A 24,953-nucleotide genomic window follows, 5' to 3' on the forward strand; every position below is an offset into this window, starting at 1 on the left:
GGGAAAATTGTGGGACCTGCGGAGGCAGCTGAACATGTGAGTGAAGAGTTAGTTGTCCGATTGACAGAGGCGGTGGTGTTAGCGTTGGGAACCTGTCTGGACAAAGTTAATGATTCTTTGACAACGCTTTCTGCCACGGTATCGGACTTTAATGCCAAAATAACAGAAGTAGAGAAGCGAGTCAGCTCCGCGGAAGATTCTCTTACAACCGTGCAGGCAGAACTTCAGCATTTACAGTGCAAAGTTATCAGCTGTAAGGAAAAAATGGAGGATTTGGAGAATCGCTCCAGAAGAAATAATATTCGTTTGGTGGGCCTCCCTGAATCTGTGTTGGATGTGAACCTACTTACCACGCTGGAAAAATGGCTGGCGGAGGAATTACTTCTCATGCATGGGCTGGGTCCCCTACGAATTGTGTGGTTGTATGTGGGATAAGTATGCATGCTTTTTGGTTGCCAGACTGCTGGGAGGAGGGCTGGGACTCTTGACAGTTGTTATTTGGCCTTATGATCTTTTGATATATCTGGTCCCTTTTTCTGTCTGCCACCTAAACGGGGCTTATGCTGTGTGACTTGGAATGTGTCCAGAATTAATTCCCTGATTAAGAGGACTCAGATCATCCAATGTCTGGCTAGACACCAAGCCGATATTGTGGGTTTGCAGGAGACTAAACTTTCTGAGAAAGAACATGGTAAATTGCGGCAGTCTTGGGTGGGACAATGCTACTCTGCCTCCTCTTCTGCTACTAAGGTGGATGTGGCCTTATTGATACATAAATCTGTGCCATTTCACATGTCTAGGGTAATCTTTGATCCGGAGGGACACTATGTAATTATTCAGGGTACTTTGCATCATAGTTCTACCCTTTTAATTTCTGTTGTATGCTCCTAATAGTGTCCAGAGGTCCTTTTTCAAAAAACTTATTGGGATTCTGTCTTTGCCTGATGTCCCTGTGGGTCATAGAATTTTTCTAGGGGACTTTAACTCCATCTTAGATCCTGCCTTGGATTTCTCTAGGGGGGCCCTGTTGTCACCTCGGAGATCTGATAACGGGTTGAATGTATGGGTTTACACCTTAGATTTGGTGGATATGTGGAGAACATTACACCCCGGAGAGCGAGACTATACCCATATCTCTAGGGTCCATGACACCTCCTCCAGGATTGATTAAATTTTCCTTTCTAGATCCTCTTTTCATGTAGTTCATAAGGCAGAGATAGGAGTATTAGCTATTTCTGACAATACTCTGGTGTGGATGGATGTGGGTATAGGGGATGGGTCTCCTAAGGGAGGAGGGAGATGGTGCTTTCCTGTGGCTCTCTATACTGATCCAGATTTTAAAATCTACTTAGTGCAGCAATGGCAGGATTACATGGAGTTTAATGGGGTACATGCCAGTGATGGTATCCTTTTTTGGGATGCTGTAAAAGCGGTGCTGCATGGGGCTATTCTTGCCTACTGTGCTCGCAAAAAGAAATTGATGGCAGCTAAGATCTTGGCCCTAGAATGCAGGGTGCGGGAGAGCAGACTGTTGAATATCAGATGTCCCATCTTGCAACATAAACATGATTTGAGCGCAGCTCAGTCCGTGCTTCACACGTTACTTCATGAGAGAGCCCAACAATATATTTTTTTATTATAAATATCATTTCCATTGTTTTGGCAATAGGCCTGGGAGGATGTTGGCTAAGCTGACTAAGTCTTGGAAGGGTTCATCTTCCATTACTTCTCTACGGGCCCCGGGGGGGTGAGTTGCTCACCGCTCAGTCTCAATTGGAACAGTTATTTGTTAACTTCTATAGATTCTCTACACAGTGGAGGTGGTGGATCAGGGGCACTTGATCCAAAATTATTTTACTTCTCTGCCCTTACCAAGGCTTTCAGAGGTCAACTGCCTGAGTCTGGATTCCCCTATCACCCAGGAGGGTTCAGTGGGGAGTTTTACCGGCTTCTCTATGGCTATGTGGTGGACCCTTTGAAGAACTATTACGAGAAGGCTATTACAAGAGGACAATTTCCAGCTTTATCTAATCAGGCGTTAATTACTGTCTTGCCCAAACTGGGTTAGGACCCCTTTCTGGTGGAAACATATAGGCCAATTTTCCTTATTAATGTTGACCTCAAGATCTTGGCTGATGGGTTGGCCCCTGTTCCATCTTTAGTGGGGGTTGATCAGGTAGGTTTCATGAAGGCAGGGCATAATGTTAGGAAGTGATTAGCGTACTGCACAGCGCACTGTGCCACCTCGCTCTTAGGTGTTCAGGAATAATGACAATTACACATATATTACCAGTCCAATATTGTTTATTAATATTAACTGTAAATTCTTGTATCAGAAAGCATATGTGTAATGGAGACCCTCCAGGCGTGAAAATTGCACCTCTCCTGAAACAGTACATGGTCTCAAAAGAACCACTCACACAAGGTTCACTTATATACTTTTGCAATGCCTAGTATGACATCACACCTGTCAACCAATCAGCCAAACAGAGAGGCCGTCCTTAGGTATGAACAAAGAAAATTCCTTTTAACATAGTTATCAGGCTTAAAAAAAGTTTCACAAATTATACACAGCAATTTTTGAATGCATAAGACATTAGAGGAAAAATTTGAATTCATAACCCAGCTCTCTATCCGGAACTGTGCATTGGAAAAATCTGACAGCTTCAAATTTCACTGACACACACTCCTAAGTGTGCCAAAAGAGCCCTCCCTTCACAAGTTTCTATGCTAGACTAGCTGAAAGGTCAAACTGCAGATGTGTTACTTCTCAGGATTTCTTCAGGTTTAAAATATATACAAATATGTTATCAAAACCAATTCTATGTTTAATATACATTCACATTCATTATCACTCATGGGATCCCATCATCCATATACAAGCAACACTCATATTTCATTCCTATCTCAGTCCTATTTCATAATTCTTTAAAACATATAAAAGAAAGATTCTTCTCTGCCCAGCATTGGAAAGCCAGGACCATCTGTTTTCACTCAGGCCATGAGGTTTTTCCTATTGTCACAAACCCGAGCCCAATGCCGGCCTTGTGCCAGGGAAGAGTCATAAAAAACATCCCCTGGAACTAGTCCGGGCTAACCACGTTGTCCCTGTTAGGCAGGAACAGGACCAGGAAGCACAGGCTGTGTTCAGATCTGCTTTAGAACACAGCCTGGTGAAAACTGGTAGGGCCCCTTTAAATCCTCCATTTTGTAAGAGGCTGGCTAAACAGGGTAGAAGACAGCTGCAGCTGAAAGAAGTCCGGCCCCTGAGTAGGACTGGGCGTGGTACAGCAGTTTGGCAGCATTTGGAAAGCTGGCTGTCCAGGAGGAGGGGAGAAACAGGAGAAGCTCTCAGGTGGAAGGAGCCTCCAATTCCTCCAGAGCCAAAGGATGTGGAAATGCTGGACACAGAGTCAGAAGGAACAACCTTGGTAAACCCAGAACATGAAGCAATGGATTGGAGTACTTTACCAGAGGTGGTACTGACTGAAGAAATGGATGTTAGTTGATTTAATCTTGGACTTGTGTTTGGCATAGCTTACTTTGAGGTGAGCTTTTCCTTTTTTGGTTTATTTTTGAATGTTTCAATTTCTTCTGGGACCATAAGGATTTTCCTTGAGCATGCTAGCTAAGGGATGTATGCTAGCAAAATGTTTGGTTTGTTTGGGAGGTTTTTTTTTTTCTTGTTGCCAAGATGGCTGCTGTGAAAGAACTTTAGCAGTATCTCCCATAAGGTGTGAATATCCTGAAGGCTGGGGCAGGATTTGCCCAAAACCTTAGCGGAGGGTTTGCGGGTTATTTGCTCTTTGCAACAAGGAGCCATTCTTGGCAAATCCGCCAGCCTTCTGCCACTGCATTGGAAAGGCACTGCTGCACATTGCCACGTGCCATAGTTTGCTTTTCAAGTTGCAAGGAAGACTTTTGGGAGTTAAAGGCTACCAGAGACTCTGTTATACCTGGGACATTAGTAAAAGAACTTTGAGTGAATTAACCAGACCAGGCTGGTAAACACAGTATTATTTTGTTTGCACTATTATTGCCATGACCTTTTGAGACTGTTTCTTTTCATGCATTTTTGTTTGGACCTGTTCGGATGGACAATAAATTTGAGTTCTTTCTTTTGAAACCTATCTGTGTGAAGCCATATTGTTTTGAATACAGGATAGTTTCCCTCTTGGGGAAGCACGCTAAGGAAATTTTGTAAGCGTGGGCCGGTCACCGCAAGCCTCAAGGGCCGGCCACGCTACACTATCCACACAAAAGACACCAGAAACACAGGCCTTTTTTAAGCGGGAAACCTTCAATATGTTTTACACCAAGAAGAGACACAAAGAACAACAGAAAACAAAATGGAATCAGATTAATACAAAATGGAGTCATTAATACCTCTATATCTCTACCTGGTTTCCTCTATGATCTGGCTTAATCCAGCAAAATACATAAAGAGAATATTATCATACTTTTCCTTAATATTAATCTGTAGTCTTTTTCTGGCCTTGGCTGCAATCCATATTCAGATTTTTATTTTTGTATTTATGCATCAACTTTTCGTAAGTTTCTATTGGGCGTGGCCTTAACTCTCACATGTGCTTCTAACTAGATTTACCCAGAACCATATGAAAAGCAGGTGTCATATGTAGAAAAGTCTACAACATACTCCACAAACATGTTTTGCACACCATCCATTCCATTACCGCATTACAGCGCCCCCTACCAGCCAGCCAGCGCCACTACTCAGAAGTTACTGTTAGCTATGGCACACTGTGAGTCTCTGTGGTTACCCGTTTTGATCATCAGCTTCGATTCAGAAAAGGCCTTTGATAGGGCTGAGTGGGCATTTTTGCTTCCTCTATTACAATGGTATGGACTGGACGGGTTTTACCAACAGGCCTTATGCGCCTTATATTCTAATCCTGCTGCCGCAGTGTCTGTTAACAGGGTCTCCTCTCCGGTCTTCTCTCTATGGAGAGGTACTAGGCAGGGCTGCCCTCTTTCCCCTTATTATTTCCGATTCGGATTCACCCCCTGCTTACGGGAGTGGAGGTTGATGGCTCGTCCTTATGCTGTATGGCTTTTGCAGATGATATCATGGTTCTTCTTATGAACCCGGCACATACTCTCTCTTTGTTGTTGGAGTTGTTTTGGACTTTCAGAGCACCCTTGGGTCTTAAATTGAATGTCTCCAAGTCAGAAGCTTTACCATTGAATCTAAGTATACCTTTCATGTGGTCTGATTTTTCCCTGAAAGAGGCCTCTGACCAGGTGAAGTATCTAGGTTCTTATATACTGTCCCATTTAACTCAATTATATGAGAGCAATGTGAGACCCTTACTCAAAAAATCTGTTGATTATGGGGTTCTCTCCCGGTGTCTCTAGCTGGTCGTATTTTTCTATATAACATGATGATTGTTTCTAGATGGCTATATTTGTTACAGACCTTACCGCTTTGGATTCGCTGCTCTGATTTGGAGGTTTTATATCGTGCATTGCGGGTTTTGGAATGGGAGGCGGCCCCAGCTGCCTCTCTGAATTTTGATGTTCCTGAGGCTAAGGGGGCTTTGGATTGTTGGATCTTCGAGTCTATAATCTGGCCTGTGGTATGAGGCATGTTCAGGACTGGTGCCTGAGAGTTCCTCTTTTTTGTCTTTTTCTATGGAGAGAGATTTTCTGTTCCCCGTTTCTGGGCTGTTCCTGCTGCATGTTCCATCTGCTGTGTTATCTCCCCCCCTGAGAAGTCATGTTGTTTGGTCTTATATGAAGATTATATGGAAAATGCTTTGTAAGCAACTATAGCATTTCTCCTATGTTACCTCTAGTGGGGAACCTACATTTTAGTCCAGGCAGAGATAATAGGATCTTTCAAATTTGGCAGGCACATAGGATTCGTACGGTGGGGGATGTACTCACTGACCAGGGGGGCCTTACTCTCTGCTGTTGCGCTGGCATCTTTATATACCCTTGACTAGGTGGATGTCTATGGGTATATACAGCTTAGGCATTACATTCTTAGCCTGGATGGTTCTCATTTGCGTTCCTATATAGCGCAGAGTCTGTGTCAGAGCTTGGCGTTGTGGGAGGATCACACTCCCCGTCTACGATTTTATGTTACTGCTTTAGAGACCCTACACTCTGATGCGCAAGCTGACTTGCTGGCTGGGGCCTGGAGCATTGATTTGGGTTGCACTATAACATCTCAGGTGCTCTCTCGATGTTTTGTACTTTTACGTTCTATTTCTTGGGGAGCATGAATATAAGTTCTTACACAGAGCCGTTATTTCTCCTTGGAGAGCATATCGAGCAGGTTTTGCTCCGCATGCCCGCTGCCCTAAGTGCAACCTGAGCTCTGCCAATCTGGGACACATGTTTTGGATGTGTCCACACGAGCGAGCATTTTGGATGCGCGTGTGGGTGTTTTTGTCCTCTCTGTGTCCTTCTTTACCTGTTTGTACCCCAATGCTAGCTCTTTTTTATGAGGGAGGTGATCTTAGTTGGTCTTCAAAGCTCTCCTTTTGGCCAATAAAGTTATTTTAGTTTATTGGAGGACACTGATTGCTCCTTCTTTCTCTCAGTGGAAGTTGTTCCTCTATGAATTTGCGCTGTTGGAACGACGAGCAGCTGGGGTGCGTGTGAAGGACCTTTGGAACAAATTTCAAGATGCATGGGAGGTGTACTGGCTTTTCCTTCCTCATAGGGCCAGGAGTCTTCTGCTGAATTCCTGAATCCTTGGGGACTTGGGTGCAGGATGGGGACTGAGTTCTCTGTGAGAGTCAGATTTTTGCTTGCTTTCTTGCTCCTGTGACTTATTCTTCTTTTCCAGAGGGTCATGCATGCTACTACTTAATTGTTTCTTATCTCTTGGTGTGATATTGTTTCTTGTCTTCTTCTGAGCTTCTTAGCCCTTATGGCTACCATACAAGGTTGGGTGGGGAGGGTGGGTTATGGTTCACTTGGGATTTGGGTTTTTATACTTTTGTATGGTTGATATGTTTGTATTTGGGGGTGGGTTGGTTTGAGGTATTACAAAATACTGTATTGGGCATGTACTGGCTTTTGATATTCTGTATTCTGCCATACCATTGGTTTGTTCTTTACTATTTTTTGTTTGATGTTGGTTATGCCTAATAAAGAAAATATTATACTAAAAAAAAAAAAGAAACTGAAATGCCTAAATTATGAATAGAGCAAAATAAGGACATGAATGTCTTTGTTTTAGCAGAAAAACATCCATATTATATAATGGCTACACAGCTGAGAAGCAATCTAATGAGCAGACAGTAGCACTCAGACCAAAGATCCAAAGGTTGCTTGTTCAAACCCCCACTGCAGCTTTATGTAATTTTTGTTTCTTTATTTTTATATTGTGGGCACTCTAGGGACAGAAAAATACCCACTGTGACTTCCTTTATCTTCATTCAGTGGAGAACTGCTCAATCAGAGCACCTTTCTATAATCTGGACATGCCAAATACCAGGTCTAAATAAAAGGCATCCATCTTTTTAAACATAGATGTCCCTTCCCTTTTTGCATGCAGATCTAACTATCTATCTTTTAGATGCTCCCCTAGTTCCACCCAAAACACACCAAAACCACTCCCCGTGTCGTATGAACATACTGCAGTGTTAGATGTCCATATTCTGATTTTATAAAATTGGTATTTAGATGTCCGTGCAATATGGATGTATAAACGTCAATTTTCAGATGTCCAAAACATGAATAGAGCTTCCAAAATAAGCACCATAGTATCTTTACATTATTATAGCACCTAAATAGTGGAGTCCTGTTATAGACATTGTCTCTTATCTGTCCCTATAATCATTTTGAAACAATCAAGTCTTCAGTTTATATCAATGCTGCTTATAATCATCCTCCTTTCTAATTTCTAATGGTAGAGTATTCCATGCACACATGGAACTTTCAGAAGGCCTATCAATCTTGAGAACAGGGATGGTAGGGGATGCTTTTGGATTGGGTAGTTCTTAATATGTATGAAGCTGCGGAATGACCAGTTCTAGAGATATATCACTTTATAGGTACATTAAGGAGCGGATTATGTTATCCAGGCACTGTCTGTGTCTGTAATTTTATTGTTGATTTACATTATGAATGTAATAAGCGCACAGCGCCTTGAATGTTAGAGCGATGGTATATTAATACATATTAAAATCTAAATAAAATCTAAAATTTTATCATGTTTGAATTTATCTAAAGTTCATTTGAGATGGAAATCCTTAAGATTTGTGGAACTGAGTCTACATTTTAAGTGTATAAAGGGGAGCTAAGGGCTGGATTCTGTAAATGGCGCCTTTATCAGTGGTAGTCTATAAAACAGCCACCGAACGCATGTCAATCATGCAATGGCGCTGATTACAGAACTATGTCTTTTGTCAAAGGTGGGCACCAGAAACGTAGGCCAGAGTTTTAAAGGCCTACATTTCCGGTGTCTACCTGTGATGAGAATTGCATCTATGAAGGCGCCTTAGAATACCTGAGGTCATTTCTGGCATTAACCACACCTATTTCAACCTTAGGCATTCTAAAGCACCTTTGTACACATGATGAAGGCGATGTTTTTCTAGGCACCAGTAGGCGCCTACATTTTTTTTTAAACAATGTTTATAACCTTTTTAAATGGCTTTGCTCTGACACCACTCTGACACTCACAGAATTCATATGCACGTCGGAGCAGTGTTGGTGCATTTAGCACCCCAGGCTGCAGTAGAAACTTCTTCCACAGCTTAGTAAAAGAGGGACCCTTAATGCATGCTAACAGAGATTAGCATGCACTAAGAGCCAGATTCAGTAAATGGTACCCAAAATTAGGCATCCTTTACAGAATACTATCTCAATGTGATTCTCATGCCTAACTTTAAGCACGAGCACTTTCTCCTGTCGAAAGCTGGGGTACATTCTCATGGTATCTGATAGTAGTTAGATGTACAAACAGTGGCTTAGTAATGGGGTGTGGGGGGCAGTCCACCCATCCTAAGAGCATGGCACCCTTCCTCCTCTTCGCCTCCACGCTCCTCTCTTTGCCACGTGCCCCTTGCCTTCCCCACACACACCGTTTTTACTTCCCCGGCGTGAGGCTGCTGCCCGCTTCAGCATTGGTGCTCTCTCTGATGTCACTTCTAGGACCCACGCCTCGGAAGTGATGTCAAAGGGCATGCGGACACCGATGTGGGCATGCTGCTCATGCCAGAGAAGTTTCAAAGGGAGGGTGGATGGGAGGGGGCTGCGCGCACAGCAGGAGGGTAGGGAAGGGGGCAGGGGGAGGGGCGCCATCGCTCCGAGTACCACTCACCATTACTACACCACTGTGCACAAATGGTGATAGTTTATAACATCGCTTCTAATTTTGGGGAACTCTCCTGACCCACCATGCCCCTTCCATGGCCACATCCCCATCTGAGTTTCACGCTATGACATTTAGATGTACATGTTATAGAATAAAATGTAAGGTGATCCACTTATAGCTCCTAATTGCAGTGTTCCCCCGCATTCACGGTTCACGAATTGCAGACTCACTCATTCGCGGTCTGCTCCAACCGCCTCTTCCTGTAGTAAAGTCAGGCTACACCAATCAGGAGCTGCATGTCAAGAGCCAGAGTGATTTAATCAAAGTTGTAGGATCGTGCAAAAAGCAAGTCATGCTTTCTTTAGTTGCTCTTGTGGATTGCATGAGGTTGATCTTTCCTGGCTTCCTTTTCTGGCTTTGCGAAACGTAAGGAAGGTTACTGTTTGTTTCCCCTTTAAGTTTTGATTACGGTATTCATTGTATTTGGGATAGCCTCACTTCTAGACAATGATGGGGTGACCATAAAATGAGTTTTCGCACCTTATGCTCATTTCAAACCAGCCCCTCTAGAGTTTTGCAGTGTGCAGAATACAGCAGCTTTCCAAATACAAGCAAGCAATTTTGTAGTGCAAGAGACTGTAGGCCGGGGGAAGCCAGAGGACACTACAAAGAAGAGGGGAATATGATAGCCTTTGGGGGGAGAGGACCCTGGTGTAGAAATACACAAAGGGAGGGGGGTTCAGAGAGACATGCTGGACGGGGGAGGAAAGAAATAATGGGTCTAAAAACAGAGGAGAGAGAGAGAGAGATGGTGGATAATAGGATTTAGGGAGGGAAGGAACAGAAAAGGAGAGAAGTTGGAAACAAGGGAAGGTGTGGGGGGATAGAGATACTGGATAGGAGGGTAGTTGGGAAGAGAAAGGGACAGCTGGTGGGCCCTGGGGTGGTGGGGAAGGAGGGAGAGATGCTGGATGAAAGGGTAGTTGAGAAAAGGAGAGATGGTGGATCTGAGGATGGTGAGGTCAATCACAGCTGCGGAAATGGAGACGAAAAAAAGGAAAGATGCCAGACCTCCAGGGGAGGGAAGAGAAACGGAAGAGGAAGACAGAGATGGAAGATGGATGGTTAGCATGAAGAAAGAAGACAACAAATGGGCAGGAGACCCTGGCAAGCGAGTTGTCTGATTTGAATAATGACCAGCCAACAAAAGGTAGAAAAAATAATTTTATTTTCTGTTTTGTAATTACAATGTGTCACATTTGAAATGTGTATCCTGCCAGAGCTGGTGTTAGACCGCAAACGTGAGCTATGATTTAACAGAGAGAGGAAAAGTCCTTTTTGTTTGTTTATTTTGATTACATCACAGTACCAGTGTGGGTAGGAGAGGGCAAAGAGGGTGGGGATGGGTGAAGAGGCTATAAAATAAACCCACCAGGATGTTTGAAAAAAGCACCCAATTGGGCAGGAAAATCGAATTGAAAAATCGATTCAATAGGCTGAATTAAATTGAATCGAAATATTTTTTCCTGAATCGGACAGCACTAATAGGCACCTATCTAGATGGGCGCCTCCATAATAGGTGCCTAACATTAGGCGCCAGTTACAGAATTTGGGCCTTTATGTTTAATGCTGTTATGTTGTTTTGAGGCTTTTTTCTCCACCTTGTTTTGGACCTTTTGAGTCTCTGTTGTGATGCTAGCCATGTGGACACTCTTTTGCAATTTTCTTATTGTTTTGTTGTTTGGCATTACATGTGCATGAACAAAACTAACCCATTTGGAGAAATTGCCTCCTAGACAAAACCTATTTGACTGCTTAACATCTAGTCTACCACTAAGCGTAAAGCAGCATTATTTTAAACTCCTGTCTCTCCCCCCCCCCAAAAAAAAGAAAAGAACCCTAGAGACCAGAGAGACTAATAGATACTGGGGAATAATCATGAAGAGGGAGGTATTGAATACTGAGGGGAGGATCAAGAGATTCTATTTGAAGCTCGGGTCTTTTAAAAGATAGCAGACATGACTTGGGCCTGATATTTTTGTGTTGTTGCAGCCAGGAATGCATCATGTTTCCAATTGCAGCAATGCAAAAAGAAAGTTATCATGGAAGTCATTTGCACATCAAATTTGGTTGTGGTAAAGTGTGATATTTTACTGCAGCTTAGTTACTTCTCTTATTAAAGTACTTTAAAAAAAAAAAAAAAAGTAACATCAGATGAGTGCTTAGTTGGAGCAGGCACTATTTTGTACACTCAAGAACCGTTGACATCAGAGAGGGGTCCTGGTCCCTCTCTTTATCTGAGAGACCATTCCACGGTGCTGGTGTAAAATCACATATACCCCTCCCCCGCAACCTGTATATTTGCAAGAGGAAGAGGAAGCTCCTGGATATAGTGATGAAAAAAGAAAATCAGAAGTGGACCTCTTAATGGACAAGTCTCTTCTATGGTGTTGCAAGGATCTTCTACCAGTACTAGGACTATTAAGGTACCAACACCTGTTCTTTTTGAATCTCAACTGATATAAGATTCTGTCTCCACTTTTCATGAGATATCACTTCAAGATATTTTTTTGGCATTAACTAAAATGGATCAGACATTACAAGAGAACTTACTGTTCCTTATACTAAGCTGCGATAGCAGTTTTAGCGCATGTTAAATTGCCACACGCGCTAGACACTAATGCCAGCATTGAGCTGGCATTAGTTCTAGCCACATAGCACAGATTTAGCGCACGTGAAAATTCTGCGTGCGCTAAAAATGCTATCGTAGTTTAGTAAAAGGAGCCCTTAGTGATTTATAGTAAATATACAGTGGAGGCAACTGAAAAGTTTATTGAACAGGAAAAGAGGCTTTTTAATATTGAAAATAATTTTGAGAAAATGGACTCTCAGGTTAAATCATGCTAGTGGGTATTAACAACTTCAGTAAAAGAGAACATGAAGATTCATTTGCAGGTGGAGGCGCTAGAAAATGCCTTCAGAGCCACAAATTTGAGATTGCAAATTTTCCGGAAACACATTATCTCTCTCCTAGAGAAATCTTTCATATGTATGTGAAGGATATATTACAACTGAGTTTGGATGTTACAGAAGTAAGAAATACTTATTATATACCTTGAGCTATTTGGAAGGAAACTCAGGAGGGAGGTAGATAATTTAAGCTCTCCAGATAGTTTAAATCACAGATTGACATGGGGACAAATTTTTCCCCATCCCTGTGGGAACTCGTTTTCTTGTCCCGTCCCGGAGAGTTCTTTTCCTGTCCCTGTCCCATTTCTGTAAGTTTCGTCCTCATCTGCATAAGCCTCAAACACTTTAAAATCATAACTGTTAGAGGCTTGTGCCTACTATTTAAAACCATAAACGGAGACAGCCCAGCCTACTTAAACAACCGCCTAATCCAAACTACCTCAACCAGACATAGGAGAACCCACAAACCGTTCACACATCCCCCAATCAGAGACGTCAAACGAAAAAAACTGTACGATGACCTTCTGGCCACACAAGCAGCAAAACTGGACTACCAACTCTCCAATTTACTGATAACGACCCCAGACTACAAACGTTCAGAAAATAAATAAAAACCATGCTATTCAAGAAATCCTTGAAGACAAACTAACACCACAAGACTCTTCCCAATTTTCTGAAACAACTCGCTTTTCTCTTCAATTCCTCTGGAAATGGCCAGATAACTTCTTTTGTACCGCAAGGTATTGGCGGAATAGAAATCACTAATGTAATGTAATTAAGGCAGAGCTTACAGGAATGGGGCAGGGACAGGACAACAACAAAACTCATGGGGATGGGACAGGGAAATTGAGTTCCTGCGGGGACGGGGACAAATCTGTCCCTGTGTCATTCTCTAGTTTAGATTTAGCAAAGCTTTTGGAGCCATCGCAATAAATTATTCAGAAAAGATCTACTTTGTTAATAACATTATCTTCAGAAAAATGTACCTTTTTTTTGGTCAGACTGTATTAATGATCCCAGATGTTTCCAGACAAACTCAAAAACGCCATAAATCCTTTCTCCAGCTGAACACGTAGGTTTTAGCAGGGGATGGATCTTTCTTTCTAAAATTTCCGTGTAAATGGCTGGTGACATGGGGCACAGATTCTTATGTTTTTTTGGATCCAGCATATTTAGAAACTTTTATTGCTAATAAAGGTTTGAATGCACTAAGGGTTCTTTTTACTAAGCTGCATTAGGGCTTTAACACGCGGAATAGCGCACGCTATATTGCCGCGCGCGCTAGACCTTAACGCCAGCATTGAGCTGGCATTAGTTCTAGCTGCGTAGCGTGGGTTTAGCACATACTACGATGCTGCATGTGCTAGAAACGCTAACGCAGCTTAGTAAAAGGAGCCCTAAAGGATCAGGTTTAAATAGGGTTAGATAATAATTTTAGCCTGCTCTGCTTTGAATTGTGTGATATCTTTCTAAGTATTTGTTTATGAAACTCCTATGTTACCTTTAATATGGGCTTGTAGGTAATGATGTGTATATTGATTTTCGTTTCTTTCTTGTTTTCTTTCCTATTTCCATTACTTGTTTGTAACATTTAATAATAATCTAATTTTTAAAAGTACATATAAAAAACCCTCAAACATTCTTAAGTTTTTACCAATGTCATTTAACTTGCGCCAAGGAAGATTTTTCTGCAATGTTGTTGTTTTTTATTTTGAACATGAGATTTATGGCAGGGGTAGGGAACTCCGGTCCTCGAGAGCCGTATTCCAGTCAGGTTTTCAGGATTTCCCCCATGAATATGCATGAGATCTATTTGCATGCACTGCTTTCAATGCATATTCATTGGGGAAATCCTGAAAACCTGACTGGAACACGGCTCTCGAGGACCGGAGTTCCCTACCCCTAATTTATGGGTTTCTTTGGGTTTTCATTTTAATTTACAGCTCAAAACAATTCTGGAAATCATTCACTGTCATCAAAATGAATCTTTATCTTCTGTGCTTCTCAGTTCTATGGCACATTTCCATGCCAGTATGTTTACCTCTTCAGTAAACAATCTTTTCTATTTATCGTGTTGAGGATGGTCACTGTACTAATCTCTTAAGTCCTGGTGTGTATACATATGCCTTTATGTGTTTATTGATATCTGCGTTTTTTTTTTTCAACCCATCAAAAATTAGTTTTGTCTGATAAGGCTTATCAGTCTCCTTACAGAAACCGCATTGCAATCCTTCCCACAAAAAAAAAAAAAAGATCAAGGCCAGTGTCCTCACAAGCAAGCTCTGTGCTATTTTCCCACTCTTGCTGTATTCTTATTTCCATGGCGCCTGATGGCCGATTTATCCATTACTGAGTTACATTGGATTTTCAGATGTGCCTATTCAAAGAGTTCGCTGAGCTGAACCTTGCCTGACAAAACAATGATTTTATTCTGTGCTGCCATGCAGAAGGCTGGGAATTGTCTCCTAATTCTGGCCCTTGATTATCCAAGGCTAAGACTGTTGCCTCTGTTTTCATGTGAGGAATATGGATTTCAGATTGCTGCTGCTCCTTACATTTGATGATGGTGTTACTACCCAGGTGACCGGAGGAATCTGGACCTTCAGTCGCACACACTGTGACGTTTTTGTGATGATGGATGTCATGATGTGCACCGCCAGCATCCTGAACCTCTGTGCCATCAGTATCGACAGGTAGGATTTCAAGCATTTAAAATCCATGCTAAATGCTTAACGTAGTTTAGTAAATTGGCCTAAAAAATTTGGTGCTGTTTAGTGCGGTGCTAAGCGCAATTCTATAAAAGTTGTGCATATTGTATAGAATCAAACTCAGCACTGCCTAATGTAATGTGTCAACTTTTAGGCACCGCCATTTATGCTAGGACTAAATGCCTGCACTTAAGTGGTGCGCACAGGGGCCATGCGTATTACTCAAAAAAAAAAATCACCCACAATCCACCATAACCATGGCAACTGTTAAATACATGCACTGGACATGACACATAACACTTTGTGCTATGCGCCTACAAAATTATGCACCCAAGTTTCAATTAACTCCAATTAGTGGCAATTATGAGGTATTAATTGCCAATTATCAGTGCTTATTATGTCTATTATTTCATTAAGTTATGTACATGCATCAGCTACACATGCTAATGTATGCCTATAAATTTAGATGCAATATATAAAATTTGGGCCTTACTGTATATCAGGAGAGAACATTGTATCCAACAAACTATGCCAGAGGGCCTGCTGAAACAATAATCTTGTACACTAGGGAGTGCCGATACCCCCTCTTGATCCCTGCATATTAGAAAAACCACCTACCACACCCCTAGCATTTATGTAAAACTGAGTATTCTACCTCACGTGGTGTTGTTGTGACCTCCTCCATTTTAATGAAATTGGAACTTGTAGATTTACTTTTATATACATTAACGAGTACTAGAATAGATGTATGTCTTTGTCTTTCTTTTTTTCTTTTTCTCTCCTTGGCTGCTTTCTGTCTGTCTGTCTGTCTTTCTTTCTTTCTATCTCTCTCCCTCCCACTGTCTGTCTTTCTGTCTGTCTCTCTCTTTCCTCGGCTGTCCACCACCACCCCTTGTCTGTTCCCCCTATCCATCAGTAGCCCTTCTCCCTTCCTTTTACCTCACCTGTGTCCACCACCACTCTTTCACTACTCCCCCTGTCCAGCAGCAGCCCTTCTCCCTTCATTTTACCTCCTCCCTGTCCAGCAGCACCTCTTCCCTGCTCCCCTTGTCCAGAAGCAGCCCTTCTCCCTTCCTTTTACATCCCCCCCTGTCCAGCAGCACCCCTTCACAGCTCCCCCTGTCCAGCAGCAGCCCTTTTCCCTGCCCAGCAGCACCTGTTCCCTGCTCCCCCTGTCCAGCAGCACCTCTTCCCTGCTCCCCCTGTACTGCAGCACCCCTTACCTGATTCCCCTGTCCAGCATCTGGCTGTTTAGAAGAGGAGGTTAGATAGAAGAGCAGCAGAGGGCCTTACAGTACTCCCTGGTTGTGGATAGGTCTGCTGCTGCCTGGAGGAGCTGAAGAGCAAGATGGACCATGCTTAGAGGTTGCTCGGGTGCGTGGGAAGCTGTTTTGCCCGCTAGTGTGTGTGAGGAGCGGCCGGGATCGCGAGCAATGTCCGACGTTCTTTCGCCGACCGTTTAGTTCTGTGCCGGAGGTATTTATAATTTTAAAGCTGCTGCGGTGGCTCGTTTCACGATCCCCGCCTGCGTCGGAAGACTTCTCCGACGCAAGTGCGGCTCGTGAGAGGAGTCGCCACTGCGGCTTTGAACTTAAAAATAACTTCGCTCAGAACATCCTTGGGGTTCTGCGAGTATGGTGTCGTTTTTTCTCCCAAGCTATAGAACCCTAAGTGCACATGCGCACTCCTGCCAGCCATGGACATACGGATCACGGAACACGCAGGTAGGAGTGCGCATGCGCGCTTAGGGTTTTATTATAATAGATATATAACTAAAAACAAGTAAAAAGATAACAAAAAGCTTAAAGTGTAAGGTGCCTAGCATAAAGGCCTTAATGTTCATGTTTTTGGCACTGTTGTAGAATAGTACTTTCAATATTATCCCACATAACACCTAAAAATTCACCTGAACCCAGATGATAAAAACAAATGAGCAACCCTCAATTACCTCCCCTTCTCACCTCACACTTCTTCCCTCTGTCATTAATCCAAAGCAGCTGCAGCAGTGGTTTTAGCAGCAACAGCCAACCCAAGAGCCTGGGATTCAACGTGTACTCATAGATCCCAGCACTGTGCACGTGTTGCCAATCTAACAGGAAATCCTCACAAGAGAGGAAAAGGCATGTGAACCCTCACTGGCTCAGCAGCCCCATGCTGACTGCCAGTACTGTATCTCAAAATCTTTCCAGTGCAGAAAGAGAAAACAAATACTTTCTCACATAAAACACAAAATATCAAAAAAATGAAATAACTGATTAAATAATAATAAATTGAGTGTAAGTACCGAGGGTCCTCAGTTTACACAACTCTATACAGGAACCCCTGTTTCAAAAGAGTTGTTAGTTTGCATTTACCCAAACTGGTTACATGCTGTGAAACATCCCTGGACCTAACGGTACTCAATATGGGCAAAATCAAAAGTGATTGTGTGATAAATACAGAATATATTTCTCAGTCTCTGTTCAATTAATGTATCTGGATACAACTGACTCTGGATACATACATACATTGTATCTGGATACATTTATTGGACGTTGAACAGAGACCAAGAAATATATTTTGAATTTATCACACTGTCACTTTTGATTTTGTCCACATTGAGTACCGTTAGGTCCAGGGATGTTTCACAGCAAGTAAACCATTTGGGTAAATGCAAACTAACAATGGTACTTACACTCAATTTACTATTATTTAATCAGTTATTTCATTTTTTTATATTCAGTGTTTTATGTGAGAAAGTATTTCTTTTCTCTTTCTGCATTGGAAAGATTTTGACATAACACTATTAGCCATCTTTCTTTTAGTGGGTTTGTTAGTATAAAGACTGCCAGTACTGAGCATAGATTACAGTGGAGATCCAGAGGGAAGCAGAGCAGCCATATTTCTGTGACCCCCATCTACTGTTGATATGACCCCATTTGGGATCCTGATCCTCCGTTTGGAACCACCTCAGCAAAAAAAGCTTGAGGGTAGCAGGCCCAGAGGTATGGTTGCCATATTTAGTTCACTTGAAATATTATTCCTCACATTAATCAGCTCATTGGGATTTGACCTGATGAAGAACTTGTTAGTCCCCGAAAGCTAGTCAAGATATATATTAAGCTAATCCACTAAAAAAATCACCTCCTATCACTTTTGTTCACTATGAGGGGCATAATCGAAAGGAACATCTAAGTCCATTTTCGTCCAAGTCGCAAGTTGCCCAAGTAAAAAAGAGCTTAGGACACATTTTCGAAAAATATGTCCAAATTTTTTTTTCATTTCGAAAATCTTCTAACTATACGTCCTGCTGATCTGATAGTCCAAGCCGCTAAATCATCCATCTTTATACCACATTTTCGTCCAACTTTTCGTCCAAGTGAAAAATGCCTAGAACAAGCCCTGTTGGATGTGGGAGGGGTCTGCAAAGTGATGGACTGAACACCCAGACATGGCACCTAAATAATGGGGTACCTTACAGGGCACTGCTGTGAACTTCACAAAAAGGGTGCCATGTCTTCAGCTCACTACAGCTCCCTTATAGATCATGGTGAGCCCCCGCAAACCACCTCCAGAATCCCCTAGACCCACTTATCTACCACCCTAATAGCCCTTATGGCTGCAGGAGCCACTTATATACCAGTACAAAAGGGTTTTGGGGGTGTATAGGAGAGTGCACATATTTCAGTATCAATGCAGAGATTACAGGGGCTTATTTGCATGGAGCCTTCTCTCCATGGGTCTCTAACCCACCCCCAAGATGGCTTAAGACACCTCTGTGCAGGACAACTAGGCTTTCCTATGCCAGGCTGCCAGGTGATAATGGTCTGGAGGCTGAATTTTAAAGGCGTGATTACGATTTTTATGGGGTTGGGGGAGTTGGTGATCACTGGGGTAGTGTGTGGGGGTCTATATTATGCATTTGCAGTGCTTATCTAGTGACTTTAGGTGGGTTTTTGTGACTTAGACCATGTTTTAAATGGTCTAAGTCACAACGTCCAAGTTCTGTCAATCCTGTGCTGTATAACTTTCGGTTATACATGCAGTACGACTAAGTCTAAGCCTGCCTACATCCCGCCCAAATCTCGCCCTTGACACTCCTCCTGACACATCCTGTTTAGCTATGGTCTTTCAGCGGCACTATGAAGGCCTAGGTCGTTTGTAAACATGTCCAAAACCCATTTTGATTATCGACACTTGGACGTCTTTCGTTTATGATCATGCAAGTACCGACTTAGGCCAGTTTTTGGACGTTTTTCTCTTTCAATTATGAGCCCCTATGACTATGAAAAAATGTAATCCTGCTCGGTATGTAGCTGTGTGTTACTTGGAGGCTGTTGTCTACTTATAAACAGAAATAATGTACAATATTTTCCATTAGGTGCCCGCAAAGGGGAAGGGATAGGACCAGGACTAAAGTTGGTAGGTTGTAGCACCGGGCTCATCTATAAAGGGGATGTTGACTGAGCTGTCCGAAACGGAATGCAGTGGCAAAAACCATCATTGCTACCCACTTGGCAAAATGTGGTAGGACTTCCTGCTAAGTTCTCTGGAGGTACTGTGATTTGCTATTTATGAAGAAGATAGCCTGCTATGTAATAGAGCAGGGAATTCCACCATGGTTCATTTGTTATAGATAAAGCAAAATCCTTCTGATGCATTACCATTAATTTATAATGCAATCCTTGTTAATTGACTGAACCAGAAACTCCTACAGCTTCAGGCAGTAGATTGGTTTTACTCCACTTGAGGTAGGGCTTCTTTCTGTGATGCTCTTGTACCACAGAATTTTTGAAACAGCACAGAAGATTGTTGGTCCTCAAGGGCTGCAAACAGCTCAGAGTTTTAGCATACAGCTAATGAACATGCATGAAGTAGATTTACATACATTGGAGGTAATATGCATGTAAGGGAGGAAGTTATGTTGATGGTTATGGTATCAGTACTTGAATTCTACCAACTCCTCTAAACAGGTTCAAAGCAGATAACAAAAACTTAAAAAAATGTAACAATTCAAATAGACCAGGCACTACAGTAAAAACCTTTTAAACAAATAAGATTTTAAATATTTATGGAATAATAAGTAAGAGGAAATAGATCTCAATTGAATAGGAAGTGAACACCAAGCAGTAACTGCTTGGTATAGAAATGAAGCTGAAAAAGACTTTTTATATTTTACCCAGTGAAAGATGAAAAGTAAATCAAATGAGAAATGCCAGCCCTGAAGTTAACATAGAAAGTGGAAATGAAAACAAAGAAAAAGCATAGTTAATCACTTATAGCAGGTGCCTTCCGAGGACAGCAAGCAGATATTCTCAATACAGGTGATGTTGTCCTGATGTTGACTCATGGGATCTTCAGTTCTGTCCAAAAGCCAAGAAGCCAGCTAGGAGAGATGGGCGGGTTGTGAGAATGTTTGTCTGCTGTCCTCAGAGAACAGTTCTACAGGTGAGTAACTATGGTTTATCCGAGAACAAGCAGGCAATATAGTCTCACATATGGGACTTCCAAGCTTCCAGACTAATGCCTTTAGAAAGAGGGTTAAATATAACTGTCATGAGGCTGATGAAGTCCCTGAGGATGGAGGGAAGATGCTTATAAAGAGAGAATATATTTTTGAGAACTGCCTGACTAAACTATCTCATCTAGAATGTTGATCTAATCAGTAATGAGAAGTAAATGTGTGACCTAAGGACCAAGTGGTTGCTTTGCAGATGTCTTAAGTGGTAGTGGAGTGCAAATGGTTAATAGAAGTTACTATAGCTCTTACTCTGTGAACAGTGCCACGGTCATCTTGCATCAGCCCAGCATAAGAATATGCAAAGGATATGCAGTCTGCTAGCCAGCGTGAAATAGTCCTCTTGGTAACTGGACCTCCCAATCTGTTAGGGTCAAAGGAGATAAACAGTTGAATTGTAGTCCTATATGATTTGGTTTGATCCAAGAAGTAAGCAAGAGCTCTTTTACAGTCCAGGGTATGGAGAGCTGATTCCCCAGGATGTGCATATGGTTTTGGAAAGAAAATGGATAAAACAATAAACTGTTTGAGATAAAATTCAGAGACCACTTTTGGATAAGTACAGAGGATAACCTTATTTTGATAAAATCTGGTTTAGAGTGGATTCAATACCAGTGCTTGTAATTCTCTGACTCGTCGTGCAGAAGTAAGTGCGATCAGGAAAGTCACTTTCCAGGTGAGGTGTTTTAGTGAAGCAGACAAGAGGGAGGTCAAATTGTGGCTTCATGAGTATAGAAAGAACATCATTCAAATCCCATTCCACAGGCAGTGGTCTGAATGGAGGTTTAGTGTGGTAAATGTCTACTTTATGGGCCATTTGGTCTTTATCTTCCATCATGTTTCTATGTTTCTATCTGAGACGGATGGCAGCATTCTGAATGACTCTCAATCTTTTGATGGTTTTCTTAAAGGATCCCAAGTATATAATATTGCAGTAATCTAAGATGCTTAAGATCAGAGATTGAACCAGCAGTCGAAAAGAGAGGAAGTCAAAATAGTGTTTAATGGTATGAAGTTTCCATAAGATGAAAAAACATTTTTAAATCTGAGCATTAGTATGATCTTCAAAAGTCAAGCATCGGTCCAGGATGACTCCAAGGATTTTGATAGTAGGATTAATTGGGTAATCTAACACGTTTAATCTCAAAGAGGTATTCATGATCTTGTAATTAGGACTTGCCAAAAAATTTTGGTTTTTTTCTGAGTTCAGTTTTAATTTAAATTCCATAGTTCATTGTTCTACCTTAGTGAAGACAGGTGAAGTGAGTTGTTCTGTCTCTTGCGTCAGTGAGGTTATGGGAATGATAATTGTAATGTCATCTGCGTATATATACGATTTCAATTTTAAGTCAGATAGCATATGTCCCAATGATGCCATGTAGACATTGAAAAGTGAAGGGGAGAGAGGGGAGCTCTGTGGAACTCCACAGGGATTACACCAAGACTGAGAAAAGGTTCCTTCACTGTGAACCTGGTAAATGCGTTTTTTTAAGAAGCCTGTAAACCAGTTTAGTACCTGTCCAGAAATGTCAATACAAACGAGGCATCTAAGCAGAATGTCATGGTCAACAAGGTCAAAGGCACTGCTCAAGTCAAACTGAAGTACCAGTGTGCTTTTTCCCAGGGAAAACAAATGGCAAAGGTAATCAGTCAACGAAGCTAAGACTGTTTCCGTACTATAATTTGTTCGGAAACCAGACTGGGAGTCGTGTAGAATGCTGAACTTCCCTAAATATTTTATGAGATCAATGTTAACCAGTCCTTCCATTAGTTTAAGAAAAAGTGGTATGTTGGTAATAGGTCTGTAGTTGGCAGCCGAAGAAACTGACTCCTTGGAGTTTTTGATAATAGGAGTCACAAGGATATAGCCAAGTTCCACTGGAAAATAGTCAGTACACATACATAAAGAAACCCAGTTAAAAAGTTCAGCTTTGAAGTGAGCTGATTTCATGGTAGTCGGTGGACAGTTGTCTAATAGGCAATTGGATTTTGCATATTTTGAGAAAAGCTTGAGAAATTTGTTCCAATTTGGGTTTTCGAAATGATTCCAGATCATATCAGCAGTTGAACCCTTCTTTTTCTAAAGCAAATTGAGTGATTGGTAGATCTTTGCTTGTACCTACAAGAGACGATCTCAAATTATGAATTTTTGTGGCAAAGTAGTCGGCTAAGTTTGCAGCAGAAGATGAGAGATCTGTATTAGAACATTTATGTAGATCAATATCACACAAAGAATTGACTATTCTGAAAAGTTCCTTGCTATTCAACGTAGGATAATTAATTGTTTGGGAATAATGTTTACAGCGTTTTTCTTTAATCATTCTTTTATACTCTTTAACCTCTAAAGCAAATTGATTGATTGATAGATCTATGCTTGTACCTACAAGAGACAATCTCAAATTATGAATTTTTGTGGCAAAGTAGTCGGCTAAGTTTGCAGCAGAAGATGAGAACGTTTATGTAGATCAATATCAAACAAAGAATTGACTATTCTGAAAAGTTCTTTGCTATTCAACGTAGGAGAATTAATTGTTTGGGAATAATGTTTACAGCGTTTTTCTTTAATCATTCTTTTATACTCTTTAACCTCTAAAGCAAATTGATTGATTGATAGATCTATGCTTGTACCTACAAGAGACAATCTCAAATTATGAATTTTTGTGGCAAAGTAGTCGGCTAAGTTTGCAGCAGAAGATGAGAGATCTGTATTAGAACGTTTATGTAGATCAATATCAAACAAAGAATTGACTATTCTGAAAAGTTCTTTGCTATTCAACGTAGGAGAATTAATTGTTTGGGAATAATGTTTACAATGCTTTTCTTTAATCATTCTTTTATACTCTTTAACCTTTTGTCACCAAATAAGTCTGTCCTCATCTTTCCCTGATTTACACCATATTCTTTCCAATTTACATACTTCTCACTTTAAAACCATTAAATCAGTATCATACCAGCTGTGGAACCACGGGGTGGGAGGGGATGTGCACAGATGGATCAAGCACTGGTTGTCGGGTAGACTGCAGAGGGTTGGAGTAAAGGGCCAATATTCTGACTGGCGGGGAGTCACAAGCGGTGTGCCACAGGGATCAGTGCTGGGGCCGTTACTCTTCAACATATTTATCAATGACCTAGAAAAGGAGGCAAAGTGCGAGGTTATAAAATTTGCAGATGATACCAAACTGTGCAGCAGAGTTAGGTCCAGGGAGGAGTGTGAGGACCTGCAAAGGGACCTGGAGAAGCTGGAAGACTGGGCAAACAAATGGCAAATGCGCTTTAACGTGGAAAAATGCAAGGTCATGCATATAGGGAAAAAGAACCCGTTGTTCAACTACAAATTGGGGGGGGGCATTGTTGGGAGACAGCAGACTTGAGAGAGACTTGGGTGTGCTGGTGGATGCATCACTGAAGCCATCTGCACAGTGCGCAGCAGCCTCGAAAAAAGCCAACAGGATGCTGGGCATCATAAAGAAGGGCATCACAACCAGGACGCGGGAAGTCATCATGCCATTGTATCGAGCGATGGTGCGTCCACATCTGGAATACTGCGTTCAGTATTAGTCGCCATACCTCAAGAAGGACATGGCGGTACTTGAGAGAGTCCAAAGGAGAGCAACGAAACTGGTAAGAGGGCTGGAACACTGCCCATACGCCGAGAGGTTGGATAGGCTGGGGCTCTTCTCTCTGGAAAAAAGGAGGCTCAGGGGAGATATGATAGAGACCGTTAAGATCATGAGGGGCTTAGAGAGGGTGGATAGGGACAGATTCTTCAGACTGAAGGGGACAACAGGTACGAGGGGGCATTCGGAGAAACTGAAGGGAGATAGGTTCAAAACAAATGCAAGGAAGTTTTTTTTCACCCAAAGGGTCGTGGACACTTGGAATGCGCTACCGGAGGAAGTGGTCAGGCAGAGTACGGTACAGGGATTCAAACAGGGATTGGACGGATTCCTGAGGGATAAAGGGATCATGGGATACTGAGAGAAGTATCCAGGAAATAAGTATAGAAACCCGACCAGGTCGTGCATGTGCAAGACCGGAGGGTTAGGACTTCGATGGGAAGATAGGACTTCAATGGGAAACCAAGGTGGCAAGGGGGCCCCTTCTGGTGATTCAGACAGGTCGTGACCTGTTTGGGCCGCCGCGGGAGCGGACTGCTGGGCATGATGGACCTATGGTCTGACCCGGCGGAGGCACTTTTTTTGTTCTTATGTTCTTATTGTCTGATAAACGTCTTTTCCTAAATTCTTTCAATGGTGCAATATTGTTTAGAACATGATTGCTAAAATTTTTCTATCCTAGGATGAAATTTGGATCTAAGTCTGAGTTAGATATTAAGCTATAGCGCGTCCAAAATTCTACTGGGTTCTACTGGGTTCTTGTCCAAATAGTTTTCTCTTTGAAATTGTTCCTTGGTTTCATTTTTGGGTTGTTTTTTAATCCAGCATAATTCAAAACCACATAAAAGGTGGTCCAACCAAGGGGT

General features: G+C 42.0%; 1 protein-coding gene across 1 annotated transcript in view; it reads left to right on the plus strand.

Annotated features, from left to right (window-relative positions):
- DRD3 (dopamine receptor D3) overlaps positions 1-24,953 on the plus strand; it is a 191,246-nt gene that overhangs the window by 116,228 nt on the left and 50,065 nt on the right. Inside the window, exon 4 of the mRNA XM_033942917.1 lies at positions 14,846-14,958. Coding sequence (XP_033798808.1) covers positions 14,846-14,958 — 113 coding nt within the window. The remainder of the gene's footprint in view (positions 1-14,845; positions 14,959-24,953) is intronic.

Source organism: Geotrypetes seraphini, chromosome 4 (assembly GCF_902459505.1).
Source record: "Geotrypetes seraphini chromosome 4, aGeoSer1.1, whole genome shotgun sequence".
Taxonomy (NCBI): Eukaryota; Metazoa; Chordata; class Amphibia; order Gymnophiona; family Dermophiidae; genus Geotrypetes; species Geotrypetes seraphini.